Below are 16875 nucleotides of genomic sequence, written 5' to 3' on the forward strand. Positions count from 1 at the left end.
CCAAACCTAACCAAAAACCCCAAAGAACCCAAACCCCAAACTAAAAACACCCCAAAAACCCCAAACTTAAGCAAAACCCCCAATGAACCCAAACCCCAAACAAAAAACACCCAAAACAATCCCTAAAACCCCAAAGAACTCAAACCCCAAACAAAAAACACCCCAAAACCCCCAAACCTAAGCAAAAACCCCAAAGAACCCAAACCCCAAACAAAAAACACCCCCCAAAAAACCCAGCCCCAAATCAAAACCAACCTAAAACCCCAACATAAACCCCCCCCAACAAAAGCAGCCCAACACAAACCCCCAAACAAAAAGCCACCAATAAACCCCTAACAAGAAACCCTCTACCCACCCCCAAACTAAATCAAAACCCCACCACAAAACCTCCCCTGCTCCCCACCCCCAAATCAACCCCCCCCTCCCCAAATCACCTGTTCCCCCCCCCCCCAAAAGTTCCTTGCTTCAGTTTATTCAAGTTTGTCAACCCCTGGGTGGGTGTTTGGGTGCTTGGGTGGGTGGGAGGTGGTTCTGTTTTCTCTCTGTGTGGTTGTTGCTGTTGGGTTTGGTTTGGTTCTGGTCTTTCCGTTTCGGGTTTGCTTTGTGTTTTGTTTGTTTGTTGGTTTGTTTGTTTGTTTGTTTTTTTTGTGTGTTTTTAATCAGAGATAAAAAAAATATTCAGACTTTTGTGATCTGTGTGTGCTGATCCTCATCAAAAGGTTCGTTCTCTGGGTCAGAGTCAGTGGTGTCAGAGTATCTATAATGATCAGGTTCATTGTCACTAACGTCAGGGGTGACGGAGGTGGAACTGCTGGCCTCGGGGTTGGATGGCTCTTCCACTGTCTTGGTGAAAAACAGCTTCACCTGCAGGGGAGGGGAGCAGAGGGGGCAAGAAAGAAGAGAACAGCCTTCAGAAAGAGGACCTGGGGCTCCCATCAAGAACAGCTAACAGCTTTTAACAGGCCAGCACCGATCCCCTCCTCCGGCTCTGGCCAACATGATGCCCATCCACAAGCAGGGCTGGAAGGAGGAGCCAGGGAATCCCAGGGCTGGCAGCCTGAGCTCAGTGCCAGGCAAGGCTGTGGAGCAGTCACCTGGAGTGCAATCACACAGCACCTACAGCATGGCCAAGGCCTCAGGCCCAGCCAGCAGGGGTTTAGGCAGGGCAGCTCCTGCCTGACCAACCTGAGCTCCTTCCATGCCCAGGGCACTGCCTGGGGGCTGTGGGGCAGGCTGGGGATGAGGTCTGCCTGGGCTGCAGCAAGGCCTTTGCCACCATCCCCCACAGCAAGCTCCTGGCCAAGCTGTCAGCCCCAGCCTTGGACAGCAGCACTCCGTGCTGGGGAGGGCTGAGGGGCTATGATTTTCTCCTGCTGGCAGCAGCAGCCAGCTCAGAGCTCTGCTGTGAGTGCTCTGTGGCTGCAGGCAAGGCCCTTCGGTGGAAAGGAGCTGCACTGAGGGCAGCTACCTGAAGCACTGATCTTGAGGGCCTGTATTACACAGGAGGCAGAACTGAAGCTAAACAGAAGCTGTGGCTCAGTGCTTTGCAGCCTTCACCTGGGGGTTGGTGTGGTTGGTGAGGAGCAGTGTGCAGTAGTGAGCCTTGGCCATGGCCCAGCAGCCTTCTTGGCAAGCTCCTGGCCAGGCTCTCAGCCCCTGGCCTGGGCAGCAGCACTCTAAGCTGGGTGAGGAACTGGCTGGAGGCCAATTGCTGGTGGACAGCAGATGAACAGGAGGCAGCAGTGTGCCCAGGGGGCCAAGAAGGCCAAGGGCATCCTGGCCTGCAGCAGGAAGAGTGTGGCCAGCAGGAGCAGGGAAGTCCTTGTGCCCTGTGCTCAGCACTGCTGAGGCCACACCTGGAGTCCTGTGTCCAGCTCTGGGCTCCTCAGGTCAGGAAAGAGGTTGAGCTGCTGGAAGGTGTCCAGAGAAGGGCAAGAAAGCTGGGGAGGGGTCTGGGGCACAGCCCTGTGAGGAGAGGCTGAGGGAGCTGGGGTTGCTTAGCCTGGAGAAGAGGAGGCTCAGGGGAGACCTTCTTGCTCTCTCCAACTGCCTGCAGGGAGGTTGTAGCCAGGTGGGGGTTGGGCTCTGCTCCCAGGCAGCCAGCACCAGAACAAGAGGACACAGTCTCAAGCTGTGCCAGGGGAGGTTTGGGCTGGAGGTGAGGAGAAAGTTCTTCACTGAGAGAGTTGTTGGCCCTTGGGATGTGCTGCCCAGGGAGGTGGTGGAGTCCCCATCCCTGGAGGTGTTCAAGAGGGGACTGGATGAGGCCCTTGGAGCCATGGTTTGGTTGATCAGATGGTGCTGGGGGATAGGTTGGACTTGATGATCTCTGAGGCCTTTTCCCACCTGGTTGATTCTCTGACTCAGTGGTTCCATCTCTAGTCTGGAGTAAGAATGGGAATCATAGAAGCACAGAACAGTCCAGGCTGGAAGGGCCCTCCAAAGCAGGGCATGGACTGAACTGGGAAACATTGGATAGCAGCTCACAGGAGCAGATCAAGAGCTCACAGGAGCACAATCTCATGAACAGGCTTCTGCAAACGAGGATTTAGCTAGAGACTTCCTGGGAAGCTCTCCTGCTCCACTTCCAGCTCCAGCAGAGGCAACCAACTGCCTTCAAAACAATAATCCCAGCCTTTCCCCTCCTCCTAACCCAATCCCTACCATCAAATGCACAGTGCAGTGCCAGACACCTGAGACAGCAGCAGCATCACTCTCTTGTGGCACACAACACTTGTCAGTCACAGAGTGCTCTGGGCTGGAAGGGAGCTCCAGAGCTCAGCCAGCCCAGCCCCCTGCACTCAGCAGGGACATCCTCCGCTGGAGCAGGCTGCCCAGAGCCCTCTCCAGCCTCCCCTGGCATAGCTCCAGGCATGGAGCCTCAACCACCCCCCTGGGCAGCCTGTTGCTCTAGTTTGAAGCCCTTGCCCCTGCTCCTGTCCCTGCAGGCACTTGGGAACAGTCTCTCCCCATTATTCTTGCAGCCCCCTTTCAGATACTGAAAGGCTGCTCTGAGGTCTCCTTGGAGCCTCCAGGCTGAGCTCCCTCAGCCCTTCCTCAGCACCTCCTAACTGACAAAGAAGAACTTCCTGGACATTTTGGATTGAAAAAGGGTAAATAAATTGCCAGTGGATGCAAACCTCCTGACAGCTGCTGTGCTGACACCACTCCACTGGCTTTGCTGCCTGGGGTACAGCTCAGCTGCATCAACTCTGCTGCCTGCTGCTTGCTGCTGCTCCCTCATGGCTTGCAGGGCTGCCTCCCACCTCTCTTTGACTGTGCAGGGGAACTGAACTCTCCTCCTCTGCTTAGACTGTGTAAGGCACAGGGCTGAGGCAGCAGGGAGGCTGTGAGCAGCCCCTCTGGACTGTCCAGAGGGCTCAGGAAACAATTCCAGGGGCTCCCTGTGTTGTTTCCTTCATTGCACATCTATGTCAATCCATTTGGCACAGACTGACTGCACTGTGTGTTCTAAGGTTTGTATGCTGGCTAACCTGTCACCCCCTGGCTTGGACAGCAGCTCTGAGCTGGGTTAGGAACTGGCTGGAGGCTGAGCCCAGAGAGTGGTGGTGAACGGTGCCACAGCCAGCTGGCAGCCAGGCACCAGTGGTGTGCCCCAGGGATCAGTGCTGGGCCCTGTGCTCTTTAACATCTTCATTGATGATCTGGATGAGGGCATTGAGTCAGTCATCAGCAAGTTTGCAGATGACATCAAGTTAGGAGCAGATGTTGGTCAGTTAGAGGGTAGGAGAGCTCTGCAGAGGGACCTCGACTGACTAGACAGATGGGCATTGGCCAACAGGATGGCACTGAACAAGTCCAAGTGCCAGGGGCTGCACTTTGGCCACAGCAACCCCAGGCAGTGCCACAGGCTAGGGAGAGAGTGGCTGAGAGCTCCCAAACAGAGAGGGACCTGGGGGTGCTGATGGACAGCCACCTGAATATGAGCCATCAGTGTGCCCAGGTGGTCAAGAAGGCCAAGGGCATCCTGGCCTGCAGCAGGCAGAGTGTGGCCAGCAGGAGCAGGGAAGTCCTTGTGCTCTGTGCTCAGCACTGCTTAGGCCACACCTGGAGTCCTGTGTCCAGCTCTGGGCTCCTCAGTTTAAGAAGGACATTGAGAGACTTGAAGGTGTCCAGAGAAGGGCAACAAGGCTGGGGAGAGGCCTTAAGCACAGCCCTGTGAGGAGAGGCTGAGGGAGCTGGGGTTGTTTAGCCTGGAGAAGAGGAGGCTCAGGGGTGACCTCATTGCCCTCTACAACTACCTGAAGGGAGGTTGGAGCCAGTCTCCAGCTGTGCCAGGGGAGGTTTAGACTCAAGGTGAGGAGAAAGTTCTTCACTGAGAGAGTCATTCATCATTGGAATGTGCTGCCCAGGGAGGTGGTGGAGTCCCCATCCCTGGAGGTGTTCAAGAGGGGACTGGATGTGGCACTTGGTGCCATGGTCTAGTCATGGGGTCTGTGTTCATAGGTTGGACTCAGTGATCCTCAAGGTCTCTTCCAACCTTAGTGATACTGTGAGACTGTGCCCTGGAAATGGAGCTTCATTAGACTCACAGAGCTGGCAGGGCTGGCAGGGACCCCAAGGCTCAGACAGCCCCAACCCCCAACCATGGGCAGGGACACCTCACACCACAGCAGCTTGCTCACAGCCACCTCCAGCCTGGCTGCAAACACCTCCAGCCAGGAGGCTTCCACCACCTCCCTGGGCAACCTGGGCCAGGCTCTCACCACCCTCCTGCCCAACAACTTCTTCCTCACAGCCAAGCTCCAGCTCCCCACTTCTCCTTTTGCTCCATCCCCCCCACTCCTCTCCCTCCCTCACCCCCTCCAAAGTCCCTCCCCAGCTTGCTTGCAGCCCCCTGCAGATCCTGGAAGGCCACCAGAAGGGCTCCTGGGAGCCTTCTCCTCTCCAGCCTGCACAAGCCCAACTCTCTCAGGCTGTCTGCAGAGCAGAGCAGCTCCAGCCCTCTGCTCCTCCTCCTGGCCCTGCTCTGGACACCTTCCAGCCCCTCCAGAGCCTTCCTGTGCTGGGGGCTCCAGCACTGGCCCCAGAGCTGCAGCTGTGGGTTCAGCAGAGTGGAGCAGAGGGGCAGAATCCCCTCCCTGGCCCTGCTGGCCACACTTCTCTTGCTGCAGACTGAACACCCCCATGTCTTGGAGTCGGTCTCCGCAGGAGAAGGCAAGACAGAACAAGCAGGTCCTGTCAGGCAGCTCTCTTCACACTGACCTTGAAGTTTGGAGAGAAGTATCTGTTGGCTTTGTCTTTATTTGCTTTGTCCAGGTCGTTCTTGGTGAGGGTGAGGATCAGGTACTCCTTGTCGTTGTCGGAGCGCTCGGTGCTGAAGATGCCATCCAGCTCCTGATCCGCCACCAGGCTCCCGTTCTCTACTTTGTCTGAGTTCTCATCCAGTCCTATGAAGAATGTATTTACCCAAAAGTGAAACATTTTGTCCTGAGGGAGGAAGAACACAGAAGAACAAGCTGGGCTTTAGTATTCCACTACTGGCACCTTGAGACTTCCAACGGCAGCGGCTGGGGGGAACCCAAGCGGGGAGCGGTGGTGGCGGGGGCAGAACAGCAGGCAAAGCTTCTCTGGGCCAGCAGGGCATCGCTGCCTGCACAGAACCACCCCACAGCAGAGGCTGGAACCCCACTCCACCCCCACCTGCCAGGGCAGGATCACCTACAGTGGGCCACAAAGGAATGTGGTGTCCGGGCAGGCTGCCTGCCAGCTCCCCCACGGCGCTGGTCCCAGCCCTTCCCAGTGGATCCCAGTAGCTCCCAGCACTTCCCACTGGCTTCCACCTCTTCCAAGTGGCTCCCAGGTGCTGGTCCCAGCCCTTCCCAGTGGATCCCAGTAGCTCCCAGCACTTCCCACTGGCTTCCACCTCTTCCAAGTGGCTCCCAGGTGCTGGTCCCAGCCCTTCCCAGTGGATCCCAGTAGCTCCCAGCACTTCCCACTGGCTTCCACCTCTTCCAAGTGGCTCCCAGGTGCTGGTCCCAGCCCTTCCCAGTGGATCTCAGTAGCTCCCAGCACTTCCCACTGGCTTCCACCTCTTCCAAGTGGCTCCCTGTTGCCCCCAGGTGCTGGTCCCAGTTGCCCCCAGGTGCTGGTCCCAGCTGCCCCCAGGTGCTGGTCCCAGCCCTTCCCAGAGGCTCCCAGGACACTGCATGCAAAGACATTTTCCCCACTGCTCTCCTGGCCAAGATGCAAAAGGTTTTGTCAATCCAAGCCCCTCTGAAGCAAGTCAGTGGCTCCTAATCCAAAGTTCCATCTAAAAACCATCAAACCTAGGGGGAGGGGAGGGGGGAAGGCAGATGCCCACAAATGACAAGAGTTAAACTTGCAACCAACAAAGCATGAAGAAAGTTTGGGGTTTGGTTTGTTTGCTCATACCTTGGCCAAGAAGCAACCAAACCCAAGAGGCAACCTGCCTGAAGCAGCCTTAGGTGGCTGTTGCCTTCCCCATGAGCCTCCTCTGGCACAGAATCACTGAGATCAGACTGCTCCCAGCTCCCCCTATCTAGGGAGGGTCTCTGGAGTCCAGGTAGTGCAGAGGTGCTCCTTTGCTCAGTGCTTTTGGGCTCTCAGGGCCCAGGAAGTGCTGAAGATGGACAAAGGTTTCCTGAGAGGCAGAAACTCTCCCTTCAGCACACCAAAGTCTTGTAGAGAAGCCAGCCTGCCAGCCTGCCAGCCTCCCTCCAAGCTCTGACTGCAGAGGCTGCCTGCCCTCAGCCTGCTGCAAGAGTGGAAGCCAGAAGCAGGGCTATGGTGCCAGCCAGGCCTGGGAGCCCTGCTCCAAGTGCTGGCACAAACTGGGGGCACCTGGGGCTGGATCCATGGATCCTTTTGGATACAAACAGGGCTGTTTCATTGGAACCACTGCTGAGGTCTTCACAGGGACAACTGGGGAGGCCAACTAGCAGCCTGCCAGCACCTGAAGGGTGCAGCACAAGAAGGCTGCAGAGAGACAGTTCCTAAGGGCCAGCAATGACAGGAGCAGGGGCAAGGGCTGCAAAGCAGAGCAGAGCAGATTGAGATTGGATGTGAGGAACAAGTTGTGCCCCAGGAGGCTGCTGGAACACTGCAGCAGGCTGCCCAGGGAGGTGGTTGAGGCTCCCTGCCTGGAGCTATTGCAGGGGAGGCTGGAGAGGGCTCTGGGCAGCCTGCTCCAGTGGAGGATGTCCCTGCTGAGTGCAGGGGGCTGGGCTGGCTGAGCTCTGGAGGTACCTTCCAGCCCAGACCCTTCTGTGAGCCTTCTCCATCCCTGCCTTGTGCTGTGGAGCTAGAGGAGATCCTTCCCCTTCCTCTCTGCTGTGAGGGAAGGCTGAGAGCCTTGGGGCTGTTGAGTGTGGAGAAGAGCAGCCCCAGAGGGGATCTGATCTGTCTGTGAATATCTGGGGGGAGGGGGTCAGGATGAAGGTGCCAGGCTCTTGTCAGTGGGGTCCAGCAACAGGGCAAGGAGCAATGGATACCAACTAGGACATGGCAAGCTCCACCTCAACATGAGGAGAAACTTGTTTGGTGGGAGGGTGCTGGAGCCCTGGAGCAGGCTGCCCAGAGAGGTTGTGGAGTCTCCTGCTCTGGAGCCTCTGCAGCCCTGTCTGGATGTGTTCCTGTGGGACCTGTGCTGGATCCTATGGTGCTGCTCTGGCAGGGCTTGGGCTGGAAGCTCTCCAGAGGTCCCTTCCAGCCCCTCACATCCTCTGAGCTGTGATCCTGTGGTGTTTCCAAACCCAGGTCCTGTGAGCAGGTCGGTCCTGACCAGCACATGAAGCACTTCCCATCTGAAACTGAGTCACATTTCCTTCCCCATCCCAGCCAGCCCCTTCTGTTTCACACTGCATTTTCAGGCAGAATATCCAGATGCAAAGTGTGAGGCTGCCCACAGCAGGCACCAGTTCTGCTTTTCTGTTAAAGCTGCAGGGCTGCCCAAGCCAGCACACCCCAGAAGCTGACATTCCTTGGGACCACCCAGAGCCAGCACACAGCCAGACTCCTCTGAGCTCACTGACACCTTGGCTTTCCAGAGGGACCCCATTCCAATTGCCTGTTGGAGAATCCAAGTCCTGCCCCACTTCCTACTTACTCACTCCTGGTGGTGAGCAGGGGAGGAATCAGAGGTGGAAGAGAAGCAGTCCTAATGTGCCTCACAAAACACAGAATGCTCTGGGCTGGAAGGGAGCTCCAGAGCTCCTCCAGTCCAAGCCCTGCCAGGGCAGCAGCACCCAGGGCAGGGCACACAGCAACACAGCCAGGGGGGGTTGGAATCTCTCCACAGAGGGAGACTCCACAACCCCCCTGGGCAGCCTGCTCCAGGCCTCTGGCACCCTCCCAGGGAAGAAATTTTCCCTGGTGTTGAGGTGGAACCTCCAGGATCCCAGTTTGTGCTCACTGCCTCTCTGACCTGCTGCCCACAGCCCTTCTCATGCAGCCCAGGCTGCCCTTGGCCTTCTTGGCCACCAGAGCTCCTTGCTGGCTCCTGCTCAGCCTCCCACCCCCCAGCACCCCCAGCTCCTTGTCCCCTTCACTGCTCTCCAGCAGCTCAGTGCCCAACCTCTCCTGCTGCCTGGGCTTGTTCTTGCCCAGCTGCCAGGCTCTGCCCTTGCCCTTGTTGGCTTTCATTCCCTTGCTCCCTGCCCAGCTCTCAGCCTGCCCAGCTCTGGCTGGCTGGCAGCACAGCCTGAGGGCTCTCACCACTGCTCCCAGCTGGGTGCCAGCAGCAAACCTGCTGCCAGTGCCCTCTGTGCCCTCAGCCAGGTCACTGAGGAAGAGATTGCAGAGCTCTGCTCCCAGGGCTGAGGCCTGAGGGACTCCACTGGACACAGGCCTCCAACCAGACTCTGTCCCACTGACCACAGCTCTCTGACTTCTGTCCTTCAGGCAGCTCCCATCCCCCTCCCTGCCCAGCCCCCAGAGCACACTGCCTCACTGCAGCTGGGAGGATGCTGTGGGTGTCAAATCTTCCCTGAGATCAAGACAAACCACATCCACTGCTCTGCCAGCATCCATCCCACTGCCTATGGCCTCATCAGAGGCTGTCAGGTTGGCCAGACATGACTTCCCCTTCCCAAAACCATGCTGACTGCCCCTGATGCCCTTCTTGGCCCTGATGTAACACTGCCTGCTGAAGGCAGCATCAACACCAGCAAAACATCACAGGGTTCTCCTGGGCCAACAAGAAAGGAGCAAGAAGAGAGAGACTCCTGCTTAACTCCTCTGCTTCTCCCTCACAGAGAGCACCATGGAAGTACAGAGATACTGGGGATTCAGCAGTGCTTGAGGAAACAGCTTCTACCTGCCCAGGGAGGTGGTTGAGACTCCATGCCTGGAGCTATTGCAGGGGAGGCTGGAGAGGGCTCTGGGCAGCCTGCTCCAGTGGAGGATGTCCCTGCTGAGTGCAGGGGGCTGGGCTGGCTGAGCTCTGGAGCTCCCTTCCAGCCCATTCCCTGATGCTTCCAGCAGCAGAGAGCTCTGCAGGGAGCAGACAGAGGGAGCAGGATACAGCCCCTGCAGTCTCAGCACTGGGCAGAGGTCATCCTTCCCGTGAGAATTTAAAGGAGTCCATTTCTGCACCATGCCCACAGCTCAGGGAGCTCCCACCTCTGCAGCTGGGAGGGAGGGCACCCCTCTGCCCCATCCTTCTTCAGGACCACAGGCAGAAGCAGCCATGCCCTTGGGTGCTGATCCTCAGGGCCACCCCTGACACCTGCAGTGAGGTCAGCAGGAGGGGGCCACCCTGATGGCCAGGCTGCAGGAGGTGGGTGGTGGGTGGCTCACAGCAAGAGTGCTGAAGCAGCTTTGAAGGGGCAGCAAGGGCACTGCATGCAAGGCAGCACCAGCAAGAGGCAGCATCTGGCTCTGCCTCACCTTCACCTTCATCAGGCAGAGAAAGGAGCAGGAAGGGTTTGCCTGGCTCTGAAGAGCCTGCCTGAAGAAGCAGCTGTGGGGACTCAGGAGAACAGAGTCAGACTTCTCACCAGACAGCTTTTCATCTCTTTTCCTTGGGATCCATTTCCAGAGGTCTCTGGGGACTCAAACTAAACAACACAACTGGGCTGAGCAGGCAGCTCTCCTTTTATCTGCCTCCAGCTTCTGAGAGCACCAAGTCATGCTCCTTCCTTTCCCACTGCACTAACTTCAGTGGCACCACAGAGTGCTCTGGGCTGGGAGGCACCTCCAGAGCCCATCCAGCCCAGCCCCCTGCACCCAGCAGGGACATCCTCCACTGGAGCAGGCTGCCCAGAGCCCTCTCCAGCCTCCCCTGCAATAGCTCCAGGCAGGGAGCCTCAACCACCTCCCTGGGCAGCCTGCTGCAGTGTTCCAGCAGCCTCCTGGGGCAGAACTTGTTCCTCACATCCAATCTCAATCTGCTCTGCTCTGCTCTGCAGCCCTTGCCCCTGCTCCTGTCCCTGCAGGCCTTTGGGAGCAGTCTCTTTGCAGCCTTCTTGTAGCCTCTTCAGGTCCTGGCAGGCTGCTCTGAGGTCTGCCTGGAGCCCTCTCTTCTGCAGGCTGAACACCCCCAGCTCCCCCAGCCTACACTTGTCCCTGCCCTGTGCAGTGTTCCACTTCCCTTAGAGACCAATGGACCTCTGCCTGGAGCTGGTACCAGCCTCTGACTGCAGAGAGCAAGCCAAATCAGAGATCCATGCAATGGGTTGGCTTGGGAGGGACCATCACAAGAGCATCCCCTGGCCATGGGCAGGGACACCTCCCACCAGCCCAGCTTGCTCAAGGCCTCACCCAGTCTGGCCCTGAACACCTCCAGGGAGGGGGCAGCCATGACCCACCTGGGCAACCCATTCCAGGGCCATTTAAGCCATCAATTCCTGTGTCCTCCTGAGTTTCATTCAGTTTTGAGGTCACCCACAGGCACCTGGAAGCACTTTGAGGCACTAGCTGCAAAGGGCTTTGGAGATGCTATCCAGCTATCAGAACATGAAGAGCCTGTTTCACAGAGTGGAAGGGGGTGGAAGGGACCTCCAGAGGTTGAATCCAACCCCCCTGCCAGAGCAGGGGCACCCAGAGCAGAGCACACAAGAGCACATCCAGCTGGGGTTGCTAAGCCTCCAGAGGAGCCTCCACAACCTCTCTGGGCAGCCTGCTCCAGGCCTCCAGCAGCCTCACACCACAGCAGTGGAACCTCCTGGGTTCCAGCCTGTACCCATTGTTCCTTGCCCTACTATTACTGGACACCACCAAGAAGAGGTTGGCACCTTCCTCTTGGCACCCACCCCTCAGGTATGGATAGACTCTGAGAACATCCTCCCCTCAGCCTCCCAGAGACTGAACAGCCCCAGCAGCCTCCACCTGCCCCAGGCTGGCCCCAGCAGCCTTCCTGCAGCCAGGGCTGAGGGAACCTCTGGTACCCTTTGCAGAGCAACAGCTGAGAGTCTGCTGACATTTGCAAAGTTCATTCTTCTAAAGAGCAATTACCCCAAGCCCTCCTGGGCTGGGGAGCCAGCAAGATGCAGTCAGCAGGAGATGAAGGGGCAAAGGCAAAGCACAAGCGGCGCTCCCACAGCCCTGCCCAGGCCGCAGCCGGGGTGGAGAGCAGCAGGGACGCCGGGGGAGGGGAACCAGAAACCCACAGCAACCTCTGCTGCTGGGACTCACTCAAGCACACAACATTACAGCTTGGAAGGGGCCTCCAGAGAGCATCCAGCCCAGCCCCCTGCCAGAGCAGGGCACCCAGGGCAGGCTGCACAGGAAGGCATCCAGGGGGGGTTGGAAGCTCTCCAGAGCAGGAGACTCCACAACCTCTCTGGGCAGCCTGCTCCAGGCCTCCAGCAGCCTCACCCCAAAGAAGTTTCTCCTCCTCCCCTTGAGCTGAAACCTTCTCTCTTCCACTTTGCATCCACTGCTCCTTGGCTCCTGGCTGTGCACCACCCACCAGAGCTTGGCCCCCTCCCCTTGCCCCCCAGCCCTCAGCTCTTGACAGACATTGAGCAGATCCCTCTCAGCCTTCTCCTCTCCAGCCTCAGCAGCCCCAGGGCTCTCAGCCTCTCTCCACAGGGCAGATGCTCAGGTCCCCAACTCCTCCTCCTGGCTCTCCCTTGGGCTCTCCCCAGCAGCTTTCTGTCTCTCTGCACCTGGGGAGCCCAGCACTGGGCACAGGATTGCAGCTGTGGTCTGAGCAGGGCAGAGCAGAGGGGGAGCAGAACCTCCCCAGCCCTGCTGGCCACACTTTGCTTGCTGCCCCCCAGGCCCCCATTGGCTCTCTTGGCCCCCAGGGCACATTGCTGTCCCCTGCAGCCCTTGCTGCCCACCAGCACTCCAAGGTCTTGCTCCACGCAGCTGCTCTGCAGCAGTGACCTCTGGTCTGTACTGGTGGTGCTTGGTTTTACTCCTGCCCCCGTGAAGGGCTCCACACTTGTCCTGACTGAGCTTCCTGAGGCTCCCCTGGGCCCAGCTCTCAGCCTGTCCCACCACCAAAGCAGTTTGGGTTTGTCAAGGTGCTGCAGTGGGTCACCCACCCTGCCAGCTGCTGATGGGCTGCTCTCAAGTCCTGCTCAAGCTGAGAGGACTCAAAGTGCTGGTCTTCTCCTGAAGAGCTTTCTCTTGAGTTGGAAGGCCAGCAGCTGCTTGCAGAGGCTGCCTGGCTCTGGCTGCCAGAAACCATCTCTGTGAGGCAGTGGTGAATGCACTACCAGCCCTGTGCTTGGGGAGGGGGTCTGCCCAGACTGGGCTGAGCAGGCAGCTCTCCTTTTATCTGCCTCCAGCTTCTGAGAGCACCAAGTCATGCTCCTTCCTTTCCCACTGCACTAACTTCAGTGGCATCACAGAATGCTCTGGCTTGGAAGGGAGCTCCAGAGCTCAGCCAGAGCTGCCCCAGAGCTGTGATGCCTGCAGGTATGCAAGCAAGCTACCTACTGCATGTGCTAAGAGAGAGCCTTGGCAGGGGAAGAGGCAGTGGTGGGCAGCAGCCCTGTGACTCCAGCTCCCAGGAACTCTGTGCACAGAGCACACTCTCTGGCAGGCAGGATCCTGTGACTCCTAATTACTCCTGTTCCCCATTAACCAGGGCATCAGGGCTTGGAGGGGACCTAGGATGTGTCAATGTCCACAGTGGAAGGCAAACTCTTTCAGGGGGTTAGAGTAAGATCTGTGGAGCCAGGAGACCCTGAACAGGAGCAGAGGTGGAGCACCTGGGACAGAGAAACCTGTCCAGTGCTGTGCCAAGGTGGCTGTGCTGCAGCAAACATTCACCTTGGCCTCTCTGTGTCACACAAGCTGTCAGAAGGACCACGGGGAAGGAGCTCCTCTAGCTCCAAAGCACAAGGCAGGGATGGAGAAGACTCACAGAAGGGTCTGGGCTGGAAGGGAGCTCCAGAGCTCAGCCAGCCCAGCCAGCAGGGACATCCTCCACTGGAGCAGGCTGCCCAGAGCCCTCTCCAGCCTCCCCTGCAATAGCTCCAGGCAGGGAGCCTCAACCACCTCCCTGGGCAGCCTGCTGCAGTGCTCCAGCAGCTTCCTGGGGCACAACTTGTTCCTCACATCCAATCTCAATCTGCTCTGCTCTGCAGCCCTTGCCCCTGCTCCTCTCCCTGCAGGCCTTTGGGAGCAGTCTCTCTGCAGCCTTCTTGGAGCCTCTTCAGGTCCTGGCAGGCTGCTCTGAGGTCTGCCTGAAGCCTTCTCTTCTGCAGGCTGAACACCCCCAGCTCCCTCAGCCTGTGCCCACAGCAGAGCTGCTCCAACCCCTGAGCATTTCCATGGCCTCCTCTGGAGCCTCTCCATCAGCTCCAGGTCCTTGCTGTGCTGAGGGCTCCAGCCCTGCACACAGCCCTGCAGGTGAGGTCTCCCCAGAGCAGAGCCCAGTGGCAGAATCTCCTCTCTGCAGCTCTGGCAGTGCTGCTTTGGGTGCAGCCCAGGCTGCCCTTGGCCTCCTGTGCTGCAGGCTCACACTGCCTGCTCCTGCCCAGCTTCTCCCCCCCCAGCACCCCCAAGGCCTTCTCCTCAGGGCTGCTTTCTCTCCCCTCCTCCCCCAGCCTGCACTGGCAGTGAGGATGGTTCCAGCCCAGCTGCAGCACCCTGCCCTTGCTCTTGGTGAGCCTCAGGAGCTTCACCTGGGCACCACCTCTGCAGCCTGCCCAGGTGCCTCTGGATGCCCTCCTGTCCCTCTGCTGTAGGGACAGCACCACTCAGCCTGGTGCCCTCTGCACCCTGCTGCTGGTGCCTGGATCCCCCTGCCTATAGCACTGAGAGAAATATTGACCAGCACAGGTCCCAGCACAGACCCCTGAGGGACCCCACTCTCACTGCTCTCCATCTGGACTCCAAGCCAGCACCCTCTGGATGTGCCCAGCCAGCCAGTTCCCTACCCACTGAGCACCCACCCAGAATATCTGTGGCTCTCCAGCTGGGCCAGCAGGATGCTGTGGGGACTGTGCCAAGGGCCTTGCAGCAGCCCAGACAGATCCCACCCAGAGGTCAGCCCTTGCCCCCTGAGGCAGGCAGGCAGTCACAGAAGGCCACAGTGCTGCTCTGGCAGGACCTGCCCCTAGTCAAGCCATGCTGGCTGTCTTGAAACAACTCTCACAGATGCTACCCAGTGCTGTGCTGCTCCTCTGCCTTTGGTCTCCAACTAAGTCCCAGCTTAATTTTTGTTGGGTTTTTTGTCCCATGCCACTGAGATGCTGAGAAACTTCCCAGCTCTGGAGAAATTCTTCCAGCACCTCACAACAAGGCACTGCAGCAGGGGACTGAAGAGACAGAATAGAGGAGAATTAACCAGGCTGGAAAAGACCTCAGAGATCATCCACTCCAACCCGGCACCATCTGATCAACCAAACCATGGCACCCAAGGCCTCAGCCAGGCTCTTCCTAAACACCTCCAGGGTTGGGGACTCCACCACCCCCCTGGGCAGCACATCCCAAGGGCCAATCTCTCTCTCTGGGAAGAATTTCTTCCTAAACCTCCCTGGCACAGCTTGAGGCTGTGTCCTCTTGTTCTGGTGCTGGTTGCCTGGGAGCAGAGCCCAGCCCCCACCTGGCTCCAACCTCCCTGCAGGGAGTTGGAGAGAGCAAGAAGGCCTCCCCTGAGCCTCCTCTTCTCCAGGCTAAGCAACCCCAGCTCCCTCAGCCTCTCCTCACAGGGCTGTGCCCCAGACCCCTCCCCAGCTTTCTTGCCCTTCTCTGGACACCTTCCAGCAGCTCAACCTCTTTCCTGACCTGAGGAGCCCAGAGCTGGACACAGGACTCCAGGTGTGGCCTCAGCAGTGCTGAGCACAGGGCACAAGGACTTCCCTGCTCCTGCTGGCCACACTCTTCCTGCTGCAGGCCAGGATGTCCTTGGCCTTCTTGGGCCCCTGGGCACACTGCTGCCTCCTCTTCAGCTGCTCTCCACCACCACCCCCAGCTCCCTCTCTGCCTGGCTGCTCTCAGCCACTCTGCCCCCAGCCTGCAGCACTGCCTGGGGTTGCTGTGGCCAAAGTGCAGCCCCTGGCACTTGGACTTGTTCAGTGCCATCCTCTTGGCCTCTGCCCATCTGTGCAGCCTGGCAAGGTCCCTCTGCAGAGCTCTCCTACCCTCTGACAGCTCAACTCCTGCCCCCAGCTTGCTGTCAGCTGCAAACTCACTGCTGATGGACTCCATCCCCTCCTCCAGATCATCAATGAAGATATTGATCAGGCTGGGGCCCAGCACTGCTCCCTGGGGCACACCACTGGTGCCTGGCTGCCAGCTGGCTGTGGCACCATTCACCACCACTCTCTGGGCTCAGCCTCCAGCCAGTTCCTAACCCAGCTCAGAGTGCTGCTGTCCCAGCCAGGGGCTGAGAGCCTGGCCAGGAGCTTGCTGTGGGGGATGGTGGCAAAGACCTTGCTGCAGTCCAGGCAGACCTCATCCACAGCCACACATCCAGAGCCTTATCTTGGGTTTGGTGCAGGGGAGTGAGGCCTGGATCAGGCTTGCTCATGCTGGCAGTTTGGGCCTGCCTGTCCCTGGGGCTGCTGAGGTGAGTTGGTAGCTGCACTGATCAGGTATGGGGGGGTGCAGAGAGGGGGGGCACTTGGCCTGGTTTGGAGGGATCTCAGGTAGTGATAGGACTAGGGGGAATGGAATGAAGCTGGAGGTGGGGAGATTCAGGCTGGAGGGGAGGAGGAAGTTCTTGCCCATGAGAGTGGTGAAGCCCTGGAATGGGTTGTCCAGGGAGGTGGTTGGGGCCCTGTCCCTGGAGGTGTTTAGGCCCAGGCTGGATGAGGCTCTGGCCAGGCTGATCTAGTGTGGGGTGTCCCTGCCCATGGCAGGGGGGTTGGAACTGGCTGATCCTTGTGGTCCCTTCCAACCCTGAATGAAACTATGAAACTATAAGGAGTTTTGGAGAGCCCTGGCCTGGGGCTGTGCTGGTGTTGGACACTTTGCAGCCAGGTTTATCAGCAGCACTTCCCTTTTGACTCTCCTGTCCTGGGCGCAGTGCTGCACTCCTCTGGGAAGGGTCCGAGAGCTCTGCCTCGCTCCTTAAGCCCAGAGAGGCTGCTTGGCTCGAGCACAGACCCCAGGGCAAGCAAGCAGACCAACCTTCTTCAACATCTTGTTCTGCTTGTGGAAGAACTCCACTTTGATGTCGCCACAGACCGGCAGAGGCTGCGGGAACTCGAAGTACATGAACTTGTCCTCCCGCCGCGAGGGGCCCGACGGGGAGGTGAAGATCTTCACCTTCAGCTGGTACACCACGAACTGAGGATCTGCAGGGCAAGACCACAGCAGCACTTGGTTAGCAACAGGGCCTGGAAAGGCACAGTGGTGAGTGCCAGAGTCTCCCCCTGCCAGCTAAGGCTGCTGGGAGCTACCCCCGAGGCCAGCCCTCTGCTGGAAGCCAGGCTGGGAGAGTTGGCCTTGGGCAGCCTGCAGGGGAGAAGGCTGCAGGGAGCCCTC

The 16875-nt window shown here is 58.7% G+C and overlaps 1 protein-coding gene across 1 annotated transcript in view; it reads right to left on the bottom strand.

Moving 5' to 3' along the window:
• Window positions 1–451: 451 nt before the first annotated feature.
• PTEN (phosphatase and tensin homolog) overlaps window positions 452–16875 on the bottom strand; it is a 77309-nt gene continuing 60885 nt past the window's right edge. The window contains exons 7-9 of the mRNA XM_068169203.1: window positions 16519–16685; window positions 5227–5451; window positions 452–864 (exon numbers count right to left, since the gene is read on the bottom strand). Of these exons, the coding sequence (XP_068025304.1) occupies window positions 679–864; window positions 5227–5451; window positions 16519–16685 (578 nt within the window). The 3' untranslated portion in view covers window positions 452–678. The remainder of the gene's footprint in view (window positions 865–5226; window positions 5452–16518; window positions 16686–16875) is intronic.

This window comes from Melanerpes formicivorus, unplaced genomic scaffold (assembly GCF_026170545.1).
Source record: "Melanerpes formicivorus ecotype bairdi unplaced genomic scaffold, bMelFor1.0.p_v2 SCAF_171, whole genome shotgun sequence".
Classification (NCBI taxonomy): Eukaryota; Metazoa; Chordata; class Aves; order Piciformes; family Picidae; genus Melanerpes; species Melanerpes formicivorus.